Raw genomic sequence first — 15,319 nt, forward strand, 5'->3', positions numbered from 1 at the left:
GGTCTCTCAGGAAACCCAGAGGTGGGGATATGGAGCAGAGGAATGCTGGAATTCGCAGTAGCAGTCCCTGCACATAAAATCATTAAGGCCTTAAAGGAGGTGTGATTTTCTAGGCGTAAAAACTACCACGTTCTCAGCGCAGGAAATACGTCTGCAGAAGTTAGGTAAGGAAAAAAAAAATCAAATGGATGCCAGATGTACGAGTCTCTTTGGTGCTCAAGATGGTTATTTAAGAACAGTTTCTGTGTTTTTGGCAGCCACACAAGCCCACACTGGTCCAATATAGTCTAATGACAATGTAGCTGGGCATTGATCCTCAGTTTAAAATGGAGTCTGGGTTTTAACCCCAAATTGGGATTTGTTTATGGGCTCGTTTGAAACTGTGTGTGTCGGGAGCAGGCTCCAAAATGTAACCTGCCCTGCTCCCCAGAGACAGGGGAGCTCAGGGCTGCTCTTAAAGAGGTTCCCATTTAATTTCCCTTTGTACTCTGAAAGCTTTCTACATCCTGTATGTTCTCTCCAACATAAATACCTAAGTTTTCCTGAACCCCCAACAAACAAGAAACTATTTACCCTTTAGGGAGCTGTATTTCCTCAAGTGATTTTTAACAAAACAATTACCTCTCCCCTCATAAATCAGCTTCCTGTGCTCCTGATATGGAGCTGTTTGCGTCCTTTTTCTTTTCCTTTCCTCAGCTGAGGGTTCAGATGCTGCTTTTTACTCTATTGATTTGCTGCTCTTGACAAGCCATCGGGTGACAGCACAGGAAAAAGGACATTTCATTTTCCAGTTGCAGATGGTGCATTAAGACTTGGCCTCCTACAACATCTCACAGATCCAAGGGCTGGAATTTGATGTAAAAGCTCCCATATTTTGTCCTTGCTTCAAGTTTAAGTTTCATTTTCAGGGTTAAGTTTCATTTTCCACCTGGAGGTGTTGCTTCTCATCCCATATTGCCAGAGGTGAAGAGTGGGCTCTCAGAGCCCATCTTGTGTTCTGAGCTCCAGTCCACCTTTCCCAGCTGAGTCTCAGTCCCTGCTGGAAGCACTACTGGGAAGTGTACGTGGATAAAACCAGCCCTGGGACTGTATTACTGCTGCAATTTCTTGATTAGAAAAAAACGAGGAAAATGGAGAAAATGTCCCCAAGTTGCACCAAGGGAGGTTTAGGTTGGATATTAGGGAAAATGTCTTCATGGAAAGGGTGGTCAGACATTGGAACAGGCTGCCCACGGCAGTGTTGGAATCACCATTCCCGAAGGGATCTAATAAAACCGTGTGGATGTGGCACTCGGGGACATGGGCTAGTGGTGGCCTTGGCAGTGCTGGGTTAAGGGTTGGCCTCGATCTTAGAGGGCTTTTCCAGCCTAATGATTTAATTAACGATTGTAATGAGTTGTGCAAAGCTCACAGGGCAAGACATGGCCGGACTCTGCGCACGCTGCCAGGCGTGTTCTCCTGAACAAACACCGATTCCTGCTCCATATTTTCCGCCCTAGACCACGTCGCTTTTCTGGTCAAGCGTGTTTCGGAATGTGCTTTTATGCAGCATCTTTCTGTCTGAATGGGTCCCAGCCTTAAAAGGAATGTTAAGTGGTTTTACATAAGGCATTACGTAGGATTAGAGAATGTGAGCTGTTTGTATTGTAGTCTTAGGAGGAAGAACAGCCAAGGTTATTTTAACGAGACACTGACCGAGATTCATCTGGTAATGGGAGATGCAGGAATTTCTAACTGAACAATGTTCATGAAGGTGGTTTTAAAAGCAGCAAAATGTGGATGCACGTTCATTGGCACATGAGAAACGCTGAGGTATGAAACGGCAGCATGAGGAAAAGATACTTCAGCCCCTAGTTTTTGTAAATATCTTTAATTTCACGTGGTCTAACGGTGTCACGCGGAAGGTATTCAAAAACTGCTGCAGCATCTTCCCTATGATTTGAGATGTATTTTTCTCCTAAGTTTGTGGTTTGGGTTTTTCAGGCTGGTTTTCCTCCCCAGTGGAACACACAGTGTTGCTACACCCTGTCTTGCCACGAGTGAAGGGCCTGCCCTGGAGCCATTCCCAAATCTCTGCAGGCACCTTTCCACCCCTGAGTCCAATTCTTCTTGGCATCACTTGGGCAGCTTTCAGTGCTGTTAATGCTGCTTTACCTGCCTGCTGAGCTCTGCTACTGGGATCCAGAATAAGAGGGATAGGGAGGGCTTTGGGAGGTCCCAAATGGCCTCTCGCTGCTGGAATGGCCCTGTGGGGACAGTTGGGGTGGCAGCTGCTGTGGGCACAAGATGACAAGTACCAAAATGCCTGGAAAAATCTAAAGAGCAGAAAGAGGGAGAGGTCTTGGCAAGATGGATGGAGAGAACACAGCCAAGGGAACAGCTTCAGGCAGGAGAAGGAGGCCTGTTAGACGCTTCTTATGTCCAGCCTGGGAATTCACTTGGGAAAGTCCAACATAGACTGAGGATCTCTCCAGTGGTTGTGCTGAGATGCTCTGGGAAGAGAGAAGCCTTTTCAGGCTGTCAGGAGCCTTGTCTCCCTTGCAGGAGCAGGAGAATTAAGTGAGGCACAGCTCAGAGCCTTGTGCACGGATTTGTTTTTCACGGAAGGAAGAGGAGCACTGTGGCTATACATTATTTTTGTGTCACCCTGTTTACGTAGATGTATCTCAGGAGACTTTGCAGCTGATTGTGCTGTTTGCATTCAAAGGAAGGAAACCAGCTGGATGCCCTTCCCTCCCATGTGCACGTGCAGGAGGGCAGAGGTGAAGCCCGGCAGCTCCACCAACAGCAACAGCTCAGCACGAGGATGCAGGAAAATGTGGCCATTCCACTAAAAACAGCACCAACAAGGGGCATTCAGAGCACTGCCTGGAAACCAGGCTGCTTCCCACGTTTCCAGGTGCACAAACCTGGCTGGAACATATTGCAAGTATCTTGCTGAATCATCCAGGCAGGTGGATTCGGTTGGCCCTGCCAAGGGGAGCTGGAAGCCTTTTCCTGGCCGAGGTGTATCTTCAAGGGGAAATCCTAGAAACAAACTTGGCACGCCCAGGGTTTGGCTTGGACTTACTAAAGCCACGTTGCAAAAAAGAAAAGAGGCTGGTGAGGAAGGATGTTTTCAATGTAATGTCCATCTGCCTGTCAGTGCAGGAAAGAACAAATGGAAAACAGCGTCGGAAATAGATGGGAAGTTGGGCTTAGGAGACATCTTACTGACCTCTGAAATGAAAATCATGGGTTGGAAGGGACCCACAAGGATCATCCAGTCCAGCTCCTGGCCCTGCCCAGGACACCCCAACAATCCCACCCTGTCCCTGAGAGCGTTGTCCAAACCCTCCTTGAGCTCTGGCAGCCTTGGGGCCGTGCCCACTGCCCTGGGGAGCCTGGGCAGTGCCAACCACCCTCTGAGGGATGAGCCTTTTCCTAATAAAGATAAATAAGAGGACCACAGATTGTGCAAAGGCAGCCCCTGATGTAAAACCAGGCCTGTGGGCTTGGTTTGGTTGAAATTTTGTGCTGATGGCTCTATATCTCCATATTTTTTTTTTTATTCTTAAGTAGCTCCTTCAGTTTCCAGAGCATCTTCCAGAAGGCAGGGCCTTCCCAGTGACTGATTAAGCAAGTAATTTAATTAACTGCTGGAATTCTGTCTCCTCCACAGTGAAATACCTCTGTTGCAGCCCTAGTGTGCAATCCTGTTTACAGAAGCAGCAAGCATAATTCCTTTGCCTGCAAAGCCCCTGTAAATGTAGGCGGCCATAGCACAACTTGAGGTGAGAAATGGGAACAGCAGGAATAGCAGGATTTCCTAAGCAACAAAGATCTGCTTCACTTAAAATATTTCAGTAAGGGGAAAAACCAAACCAAAACAAAAAAACCAACAGAAAGATGTTAGGGAGGCTTTAGCTCCAGGAGTGGGGAAAAAGCTGTTTTGGTATTTCCTAGGAATTGTGGCCTCTTAACCCAAGAATAAGGGTGCAGAAATTAAAACAGCAATGACACATGGGCAATTTCTCTCTACTGGGGAGACATCCCCTTGCAGTGCTCCACACAGACTCCTTTGACTTTCCCATGCAGTTAAGAAGGAGCAGTGAAGGAGCGAAGGCTGAGAAGGCAGAAGTGATAACAAAAACTGCGGGGAGGAAGCGAACAATTCCAGGATCCTTGGATAACCACAGATCTGTCACCTGGAGGGGCTCAGGCAACGCCTTGTCGGTGTCATGGCAAGGAAAACCCGTGTGGATGGCACCGTTTCCCTCAGCAGCAAGTCCGTGGTGGCACCTGAGCAAGAGCAGAGCCTTGGCAGCGTCCCTTTGGCACCTCTTACGTAAGTGTTGCACAACGAGGGGCCGGGGATATGAAAAGCAACTCTAAGAGCCGCCTGGGTAAGTGGGACAGTCGAATCAAGGTAAATTATGAAACGGCTCCTGCCACTGCTACACATGAGGGACTTAATTCGAGGTTTTCTCCTCATTCTGGGGCCTTCCCAGTGCTGTATCTCCCGTCGCACCGATCGGGAACCGCCTGCTCCGCTCTGTCTCTCCGTGGTATTTTCTCTTTTTGCCTTGATTTAGCGTCATTTCTCCTCAAGAATCCTTCCATCCTGTGCCCATTCAGCACATCTGCTGTGGAATCAGCTCTTCGTGATCTGGCAGCTCGGGCAGCAAGAAGGGAAAGATGCTTCCTGGGAAGGGCTGTTTGCAACTGGGAAAATAAAGGGAGGATGAATCGGTGGAGCGGAGGGATGGATGAAAATGAACAAATGCTGAGTCACCCTCGGGAAACAAAGCCATCTGCAAATGCCCCAACTTGGGATCATAAGAAATAATGCAGGAAAAGGCCTTGGGAGTTCATGGAGACAATCCCTCTCGAACAGCACAGGATCAAACCTGTCCACTCCTCTTTCATTGGGACACCACGTGCCATAATGGCAAGAGAAAAGGAGAAAATGCCAGTAAATGGGGCAGTACAAGCTCAACCTTAGCAGCAATTCTCAAAGGGAATGAGGAAAACAGGACCTGAGCCCATCTTAGTTTAATTAGACTTTCAAATTAACAGATTTCCTTTTCCATCCTCCTTTTTTTTCCCCTCCCCTCTCCATTTCCCAGCTGCTTTTCTTCTCATCTCCTCTTTCAACCCATCTGAACCCCTCTGAGTGTCCAGCAGAAGAAATATCCCCTCACCTCAGAACACCAATTTCTTCTCTGCTACATTGAAGCAGCAACAGGCATGGGGATTATTTACAAAAATTCTAATGGAGCTTCTGCAAGGCTGAGTTCCTCGTGGTCACAGTGCCCAGCAGGATCCAGCTCCCTGCCACGTGAGCCAGCACTTCAGCGAGCCAAAATGAGCCAAAATTATGTGTTTCATCCTGATGCTGTAAACACAGGGAAGAAGCCAACCGGGAAGGCAGTCACAGAGCATTGGAGAAGGCACTTAGGAATTAGGTATCAGCATATCAATGGGAGCACAACAACACATGGCTTTGGCAGGGATCAGCTGCCTGGAACAGCAAATTGGTTCGTTTTTGAATGTTTTTCCCCCCGCTGTCAAAGATGAAGAGCGGATCCTGCTGGCTCCTGTGATTCCAGCAAAGCTGGATGGCCACCGGCTTTCCCTGACTGCTGCAGGCCAGAGTCCAGAAATGAAAAGCATTCTCCCAAAATCTGCTCTTGCAGATACAGTCTGGGGCTCAGTTCCCTCTGGTGACCACCACATTTCCAGTTTAATGGGTTGTTCCTTGAGCACTGTGCTTGTATCTTCCAAAGAGCAGCACTGGGATGTGGCTTCAGAGACAGGTCCAGCAGCTTGTTGGAATCACAAGTGTGGGCAAACACTGGATGAGGATGAACGTGGTCCACATGGAGAGGGTGGGAATGACCAAACTCCCTGTGGCTGGCATTGCCCAGAAAGCCAAACACACCCTGGGCTACATCCCCAGTGGTGTGGGAGGGGATTATTCCCCTCTACTCTGCTCTTGTGAGAGAACCCACCTGGAGTTCTGTGTCCAGCTCTGGGGCTCCCAACATAATGAGGATGTGGAGCTGCTGGAGCGAGTCCAGAGGAGGCCACAGAAATGCTCTGAGGGCTGGAGCCCCTCGGCTCTGGAGCCACACTGGGAGAGCTGGAGGTGTTTAGCCTGGAGAAGTAAAGGCACTGGGGAGACTTTAGAGCCCCTTCGAGTGCCTAAAGGGGCTCCAGGAGAGCTGGAGAGGGCCTTGGGAAAAGGGCCTGGAGTGCCAAGATGAGGGGGAAAGGCTTTCCACTGCCAGAGGGCAGGGTTAGGTGGGATATTGGGAAGAAATTCCGGGCTGAGAGGGTGGGGAGGCCCTGGCACAGGTTGCCCAGAGAAGCTGTGGCTGCCCCATCCCTGGAAGTGTATCTCAGGCCAGGCTGGGAGGGGTTTGAAGCAACCTGGTGGGCACCCCCATGATCCCAGTGCCCTGGCAGGTGTGGAAGCATCCTGTCTGTGCTGGGTCCCCCATCCACAGACCCCTGTGGGTGGGTGCCCAGTACCCCAAACAAGCCTGGTTCCCCAGACAGGGATGCCTCCAGCATCTGGGTGCCCGTGGGGGTGCCCAGTCACACCCAGGTGTGGATGCTCCCCGTAATCCCAGTGCCCTGGCAAGGGTGACCTGGATGTGGGAGCATCCTGTCTGTGCTGGGTCCCCCATCCACGAAGCCCTGTGGGTGAGTGCCCAGTACCTCAAACAAGCCTGGTTCCCCAGACAGGGATGCCTCCAGCATCTGGGTGCCCACGGGGGTGCCCAGTCCTCCCTGAGGTGTGGATGCCTCCAGGTGTGGATGCTCCCCATGATCCCAGTGCCCTGGCAGGGGGGACCTGGATGTGTGTGCATCCTGTCTGTGCTGAGCCCCCCATCCATCTCCCCTGTGAGTGGGTGCCCACGGGGGTGCCTAGTCCTCCCTGAGGTGTGGATGCCTCACATGTAGGTGCCCCCATAATCCCAGTGCCCTCCTGCCAGGAGCGACCTGGATGTGGGACCACCCATGGCCCCCTACGGATGGGTACCCTTGAGAGTGCCCAGTGCCCCCAAGGTGTCAATGCCCCCCGGGTGTGAATGACTCCACGATCCCAGTGCCCTGCTGCCAGGAGTGACCTGGATTTGAGACCCTCCTGTCCGTGCCGGACCCCCCCCATCCATCACCTCCGCCGCGGGTGGGTGGGTGCCCAGGGGGGTGCCGCGGGGACCCCGCTGTGTGTGTGTGTGTGTGTGTGTCTGTGTGTCTGTGTCTGTGTCTGTGTGTCTGTGTGTCTGTGTCTCTGTGTGTGCCCCCCAGAGCGCGTTGCCCGCCGCTGCCCGGGGGCCGTGCCGGGCCGTGCGGCGGGCGGGGATGGTGCGGCTCCCGCCGGCTCCCCCAGCCCGCCCCGCGCCGCCGCCGCAGCCCCGCCAGACGCAGCGCGGCTCGGAGCGCGCACGGAGCCTCCTCCCGCAGCCGCCGCCATGGCCCGGAACCGCCGGGACAGGAGCAGCTGGGGTAGGAGGCGATGGCTCTGCGGGGGCAGCGCGGACAATGCCGGGCCTGCGGCGGTCGCGGCCCGCGCCGGGGCGGGGCTGCGGGGGCACCGCGCGGGCGGGGGGCTCGGCCGGCCCGGGGCGGGGGCGGCCCGGGGCGGGATCCCTCTGAGGGGGCACACGGGGATCTGGGAGTCCTCACAGCATCCCTGTGCGGCCGGGGGTCCGCCCGTCCCGCCCGCCCGGCCGGCGGGGCTGGGATGGGGGTGCGGGATGGGGGTGCCCCGCGTTCCGCGGCCTCGCTGGGGCGCGGGCCGGGCGGGGTGTCCCCGGCTCGGGCTTGTCACGGCCCCGCGCCCCGCCCGGGGCCCGACACCCCCCGGCAGATCCCCGGGGAGCCCCGCGGCTGCCCCGGCTCCCCTCAGCCTGCCCGGACACCCCTCGCCCTGTCCCTGGTGTCCCCTCGGTCCCGGAGGGGAGATGTCACCTCAGCCACCACCCCACGTCACCCGGGAGCAGGAATCCCCCTTACTCCCAGCCCACCTCGTCCAGGAGCAGGGATCCTGCTCGCCCCACCCCATCTCACCCAGGAACAGGGAATCCCGCTCACCCCCATCCTGCCCCATCCAAGGGGCAGGATTTCCCTCACCTCCAACCCATCTCATCCAGGTGTCCCACTTACCCTCACTCCACCTCATCCAGGGGCAGGATTCCCCTCACCCCCACCCCACCTCATCCAGGAACAGGGAATCCCGCTCACTCCCATCCCACCTCATCCAGGAGCAGAGACCCCCCTCACCCACATCCCACCTCATCCAGGAACAGGGAATCCCGCTCACTCACCCACATCCCACCTCGTCCAGGAGCAGAGACCCCCTTCACCCACATCCCACCTCGTCCAGGGGCAGGAATCCTGCTCACCCCACTTTCCTCAGTCAGAGCCACTGGCCTTCCCCGGCAGCTCACCCCTCCGGAGGGTTTTTCCCATTTCTGGGAGCCGTAGGGCTTTGTTGTCGTGTCACACCTTCCAGAGAAGGGGCCATTTTAAACCCATCCCCACACAACCCTCCCTGAGGCCGGGGGATTTGGGGGCAGCATTGCCGGGGAGCCGAGCAGGGTGACGAGGGAGGAGGAAGTTCTGTGGCGTCTTCCTGCAAGGCTTCAGTTCCCTCTGGAGCCGCCTGGATCCTCCAGCGGCTGCTGCTTCCCACTGGAGCCAAAGCTGGTCCCACAGGTGGGCTGCACCCAGCAAGGGGCTCCTCCGCCTTCACACATCGCTTCACCCGCTGCCACTGCCACGCTGTTCCGTAGGAAATCAGGTTTTATCCAGCCATTTTCCGTTATTTGAGGCTGCTGGGGAGAGTAATTTGCCATTTCCTCCGGAGTCATATTCCGTGTGAGCTCACTCACCGGTGCTCCAGGTATCCTGGCTCCTCAGGCGGAGCGGGGTGAGCTGAGCTGTGATGTTTAGATACACAAATTACATCCTAATTTGTGTAGATGAGTGTAGGATTTCCCATGGTAATGATTAACAGTTCAGAGACAAGCTCCAGGAAACGCTGGGATAACGGAGTGTGTGATCCGAGCCAGTGGAGCGGGCAGGGGGGCTTTTCTGGGAGGGAGAGGGGTGGAAAATTAGCAAAGCTCATTTGATCGGTGCTGCGTTTGACTGTGACTTAACGAGGGTCGTCAGATCTTCGGGTAGACCGGAGGGAAAACTTGCCAGGGAATGTGCTGCCGTTCTCAGCTTTGTCTCACAGAGCGTGTGACAGACGTGTCAGCCCCGCGCGCGTTGGGAATTGCACACACGTCCATGCGCTGGTGCTTTCCCTTCAGGTCCGGATGGCAGGAGAAGGGAATGCAAATGATGCCGGAAGGGATGGAAGCGTGGAAAACATCATCTTGGGAAGTACAACCTTGGTCCAGCAAGGCAATTGGGCACATCCCTCAGCCTGTGCTGCTGAGCCCCACTCCGGTGAAATGTGATGTGTCACTGAGTTGATGAACTCTCCCCTTAGATTCTCTACAAGAATCTGGAAGCATCCACGGATCCAAGCTGGATCTCTGTGGGATCAGCCGCCTTCCCTACAGCTCAGAGTCATACCCTACATCCCACAGACCTGTTCCTAGAGGATTTCCTGGCGCTTTGCCGGGCTGGTTGACATTGCAAGTAAGAAATTAAGAGAGCAAAATGCCTCTATTTTTTACGAGGGGGAAAAAACCCAAACAAACTCCACCTCTAATAGATTTATTTATTCTATTTATACAACAAAACCTCATTGCCCTGAACGCTGTGTTTACATCCAGTGACTGCAGCATTGTCCGGTGACATCAGTCCATGGGGTGATTATTCCTCTGCTACATTTTTCAGCTGGCGAAGGAGGAGGCTCAGGCTTTTCCTGAAGCTGAGGAGGAAAGGAGAAAGTCCTTGCTTTGTTCTAAAAATGGGCTTATGGGTCATTAAAAATATTAGCGCTATTTTGAAACGGATCAAACTTTGTCCCAGTTACTCAGGCCTGGGAACAGGCAGCTGCTTGGTGTAACCCCTCCTTTGTTTCGTGAAAATAATTGAGCTTTTTTAAAAGCTCACAGAGCAAGTTGGGGTGAGCGAGTGGGGGGTGTCGCCCCCGGTCAAAGCTGGCTCGCTGTCACATCCCTGGCAGCTCATGTGGTGGGGTGTGATGCACCCAGAGCAGCATTTAGCCTTGGGCTAAAGGTCAGCATAAGGCTATGCCTCGTTTAAGGCTCTTCCTGAACGTGCTAAGTGGTGCACAGACCTCACAACTGCTGCCAGTTGAATGGTTGAGGCAGCTGAAGATGATAAAAAAATCACTGTGAGTAGGGGACCCTGCTTTTCCCAAAATAAGGACTGTTGGTCGAAATCCTGCTTGGCACGGTGAAGTCCAGCCAGCTCAGGGAAGGTTTGTAGTGGATTACACTGATTTTCTTTCCTGAAATTGTGCTTGGCAGTTGCTGATGCTCAACAACCTGCTCCCCCCAGTCCAGGAAAGCCATTGGAGATCCCCTCTCCCAGTTACTCCTTTAAACAGCACAGACTGGAACAAATTGTGTGAAATCTCATGTTTCCCCTTGTGTTGCAATTGGAATGACCCACCCATCAAGAATTCAGTTGTAAAACCATAAAAGGGATTTCAGAGGTTATAGATACTTCGTGGTGGGGGTTTTCAAGCTGGATAGGAGATTTATGAGAGCTTCTAACGGGAGCCAGGAAAGGCCAGGAACTGTTTTGAGGAGAAGGGGCTTGTTTCCAGCACAGGCCAGGCCGAGATCATCCCTGCCACACACTTGGACTGCACAGCAATGGGTTAAACTGGGAAGAAAAGGATGATTTTGGTAGGTTGTTTTTCCTTTCTGTTTGTTATTTGATTTCTGACCTTTTATGGTGGATTTTCAGATTCCACTTCCTGGCGTTTCTTTGTGAGTCCGAGTGCTGGGAACCTGACAAATGAAAGCTGAGATGTTTCAGACGGAGGGGCCTTTACACAAAAAACCAGAAATATTCACAACTAAATGTCTGGCTTGTAAATGAGGGGGAAAAAATGAAGTGCTGGGACTTGAAAGAAGAGACAAGACAACATTACAACATAAATATGATCATAGAATCATGTGGAATGGTTTGGGTTGGAAGGGGCCTCTAAATGTCATCTCGTTCCAACCCCCCTGCTATGGGCAGGGGCACCTCCCACTAGCCCAGGTTGCTCCAAGCCTCGTCCAACCTGGCCTGGAACACTTCCAGGGATCCTGGGGCAGCCACAGCTTCTCTGGGCAACCTATGCCAGGGCCTCCCCACCCTCCCAGCCAGGAATTCTTTCCCAATATCCCATCTAACCCTGGGGTTGGTTGTGTCTTGCTGCATTTTCCCTGCTAAGCCCATGGATGAGAAGCAGCACATGGAAATATTGTTTAGGGCCTGAGTGATGTTCAGGGGCAGAGGGATTTATATTAACTCCCCTGGATCACTGACTGGAACCTTCTCCAGAGGGAGAAGGAGTTTGGGATGGGCTCTGGGAGGCATGAGGTGAATCATTTCTGGAAGTCACTTCAATCCAGAGAGACCCCCAGTTCCCTTGTTCCTGCCAGAAATGTTCCCACTTGCCATCAGCTGAAGGAAAATGGAATGTTACAGAAGGAAAGGAACTGAATTTCCCAAATGAGGTAGAGGCTCTGGAGAAGGGGCTGAACTCTGCCAAGCCCACAAAGTATATATCAAGTATTTAAAGCTCTCTATATACATAAATGTTTTCTCCAGACTGTAATTGCTTTTAATGCTGTATCCTAGGATTTTGTGGCATGTTTACCAAACTTTAATTTCCAGGCAATTTTAGCAACAAAAGGGTAAAAATAATTTCATGTCAGAAATTACTAAATCCAGCACTGGTGGTGGAGATGAAGGGAGGCTGTTGCTGACAAACAGAGCAGATGAAGGACCATGCAGAAAATGTGTGCTAGGGGTGAAGCAGGAGTTTTGGAGGTGTGTTCCTGGAAGTGTTCCAGGTCAGGTTGGACAGGTCTTAGAGCAGCCTGGTCTAGTGGAAGGTGTCTCTGCCCGTGGCAGGGGGTTGGAATGAGCTGGTCTCTTCATTCCCAAGGTAGCTGTGTGCTTGTGTCTCTGAAGCTTGCTAATAAGGAGCTCAGCCTGGGAATTCCACAGCAGCAGGAATTGCTGTTGCTTCAGAGCCAGCTGAGCACTGGAGCTTCAAGTGAGTGGTAGTAGGTGTTGTCATTAAAAAGCTTCACGTTGGACTTTGGCATTTGAGGTGTTGTAACAGAGAGATTTGGTGACTGGTGATCATCCAAGCTCTTGTTTCTGTCAGCGTTCACGCCGGGAAGGTCCCAAACCACTCGTGTTATCAGCAGGATCATTCATCTCCTTGTTCCCTCTGCCAGAGGGAGAAGGGGCTGAGCTGGCCACGCTGGAGCAGAGGTGCTGCCAGCTGGGTGACTCAGGGCTGGCAGGAAGGAGGTGCACTCCACGTCCTGCCACTGCTCCAGAAAAAGCAAGGGATGAGTACCAAGCCTGGCGGCAGCAGCCACTCCGTTCAGCTCCCTGCTCCAACAATCCTGGGGCGCAGAGGAGCGGGATGCTCGCCAGGAGAACGTGGGAGTGCAGGTTGGATTGGGCAGGGGTGTTAGTTCTGCTGTGCTGTTGGGGTGTGAGAGTTTGCCCTGACTTTGGAGAGGACGGTTTGGGATCTCAAAGGGAGCCTGCCAAGTGTGGCCTCTGACAATCACAGAATCAATTATGTTGGAAAAGACCTCTGAGATCATGGAGTCCAACCTGTGACCAGTCACCACCTTGTCAACTAGACCATGGCACTAAGTGCCACATGCAGCCTTTCCTTGAGTACCTCCAGGGACAGCAACTCCAGCACCTCCCTGGGCAGCCCATTCCAATTTACCTGCCATTCTTGATTATTGAAGGACAGGGCTCATTTTTTCCAGGACAGTTTTCTTCACCTGTTTATCAGCAATGCCCTGCAGCTCCCTGGGTGCAGATCTTTATCCCGGGCTCTGTCACTGACCCATCATTTCCACAGGTTCCTGGCAGAGCTGGAGTTACATCTGTACTTCCAGTCTGGGAAGGTGCAGTTGATTTCCAAATAGGGCAGAAAAAGGTCTGGCTCTGCCTTCCCATTCCCTGCTGCATTTCCCAGACCACCAGCCCCTGGTGTAAGGGGACAGCAGGAGTCCTGACGGAGGTGAATGTGTCACTTCAGGGGGGCTTGGTGGCTCTGGTTAGTGAATGGGCAACACCTGGGGCTTTCCCTGCTCGATCTGGGATCCTCTGAATCCATGGGGCTGAAAAAATCCCAGCAGAGGTGTGAGCAGGGTGGAGGGGAGGTTGTGTGGCCATCAGTGACCTGGATGCAGGATTTGCATGGAGAGAGACTATTTACAATGGCCTGGAGTGCCAGGACAGGGGGGAATGGCTTTACACTGAGAGAGGGCAGGGTTAGGTGGAATACTGGGGAAAAATTCTTCCCTGTGAGGATGGTGAGGCCCTGGCACAGGTTGCCCAGAGAAGCTGTGGCTGCCCCATCCCTGGAAGTGTCCAAGGCCAGGTTGGACAGGGCTTGGAGCAACCTGGGATAGTGGAAGGTGTCCCTGCCCATGGCAGGGGGGTTGGACCAAGGTGAGTTTTAAGATCCCTTCCAACCCAAACCATTCCAGAATTCCATGATATAGAAAGGGGTGGTGATATAGAAAGCAGGTGTGTGTGTGGTGAAAACCAGCTTGGGAGCCCTTCTGTCCTGCTGGCCTGGAACCCTTGGGGAGCACGGGTCGGGCAGGACTGCAGAGCACGGATGGGTGTGAGAGAGGGCTTTGCCCAGCCATGGTTCCTGCTCCATCCTCTCAAAGACAGTCTCCCAGGAGCACCTCAGTCTAGACACCTCATGGCAGCCCCGTGCTGAGGGAATTTGCCAACTCATAGCCAGGCCAGGCTCGGTGCCTCGGGATGCAGCCCTGCCCTGCGTGCATCCTTTGTGCAGGATCGACACAGGTTGTTGCTGAACAACACCCCCTCTGCCCTGGCAGTGTGTGTGCGCTGCTTCCATGCTTTATTTCCCATTTTTCCCCTCGTTAGCTGGATGAGAAGCAGATCTCTGCGCCAGCCTGTCTGGGAGAGGAGGAGAGGATTCCTGGTGCATGCTCAGAGCGCTGCCGCCTCTCCCGGCCTCCCCAGAGCCCTGCTGATCATCACTGCCTGTCATGTGGCACATGAATTCAGCATGAATAGAGGGAGCAGAACTCATGTCCCAGCGGCAGCCACGCTGGATGTGATCAGTGCAAGGGGGACAACAGCTTGGAGAGGGATGTGTGGCTTTGCCAGAGCCGTTGTGGAGGGCAGATAAGCTTCCTGGAAGCTGAAGCTCTCTGGAGAGGGATGGGGGCTGACTGTAAGCTCTGTTCAGGGCTTGGCTCGTGGTGTGCTTGGTGGCACTGTGATATGTGAGTGGTGTAAAAGGCAGCTGCAGAAAGGACCCACAGGGATATCACTGCTGATCAAACTAATCCCTGGAGAGCTGCTGATAAGCAGCCTCACACAGTCGATACAGGGATACTCTATTCCAAGGAAATAACAACAAGTTAAAGATTCCCATCAAGCCTCTATTTTCTCCCCTTGGTGTATTGTGTTTTTCAGTGTGGTAACTTGGTTTGAATACCCTCAGAATACAGCACTGCATGGCATCTGTGTGTTTGTGTGGGTGACATCTGAGCTGGGGTTGTTCAGCTGGAGAAGAGAAGGCTCCAGGGAGACCTCACTGTGGCCTTCCAGTGCTGAGAGGTGGCTTATTGAAAGGAGGGAGAGCGACTTTTTACATGGGCAGATAGTGGTAGGACAAGGGGGAATGGGTTTAAGCTAAAAGGGGAGAGATTAGTTTGGGTATTAGGAAGGAATTCCTGGCTGTGAGGGCGGTGAGGCCCTGGCACAGGTTGCCCAGAGAAGCTGTGGCTGCCCCTGGATCCCTGGAAGTTTTCCAGGCCAGGTTGGATGGGGCTTGGAGCAACCTGGGCTAGTGGAAGGTGTCCCTGCCCATGGCAAGGGGTGGAATGAGCTGGGCTTTAACGTCCCTTCCAACCCAAACCACTCCAGGATTCCATGATTTCAGAGGGGGGATGGGAGCCCAGGCTGCCCACCCTGCTTTCCACAGGCAGTGCTGAGGTGATGAGACTCCTGGGATCCAAGGAAGCACGAGAGCAGGGCTGGCAAGTTGGCTTTCTCAGGCTCTGGTCTGGCAGGCTGTGTTTGCACAGATGATGGGACATGGCTGCCTTTCATCCTCTGGGATGAAATGTATTTATTGTGCAGGCTCATTTCA

The 15,319-nt window shown here is 53.2% G+C and overlaps 1 protein-coding gene across 2 annotated transcripts in view; it reads left to right on the plus strand.

Moving 5' to 3' along the window:
* Nucleotides 1–7,328: 7,328 nt before the first annotated feature.
* The window catches only part of ATL1 (atlastin GTPase 1), a 30,115-nt gene continuing 22,124 nt past the window's right edge, over nt 7,329–15,319 (plus strand). The window contains exon 1 of one of the 2 annotated variants that reach the window (XM_027744479.2): nt 7,329–7,497. In XM_027744479.2, coding sequence (XP_027600280.1) covers nt 7,464–7,497 — 34 coding nt within the window. In that variant the 5' untranslated portion in view covers nt 7,329–7,463. The remainder of the gene's footprint in view (nt 7,498–15,319) is intronic. The other variant, XM_027744478.2, reaches the window with a different exon arrangement.

This window comes from Pipra filicauda, unplaced genomic scaffold (assembly GCF_003945595.2).
Source record: "Pipra filicauda isolate LSUMZ 115617 unplaced genomic scaffold, ASM394559v2 scaffold508_size1329835_pilon, whole genome shotgun sequence".
NCBI classification, from domain to species: Eukaryota; Metazoa; Chordata; class Aves; order Passeriformes; family Pipridae; genus Pipra; species Pipra filicauda.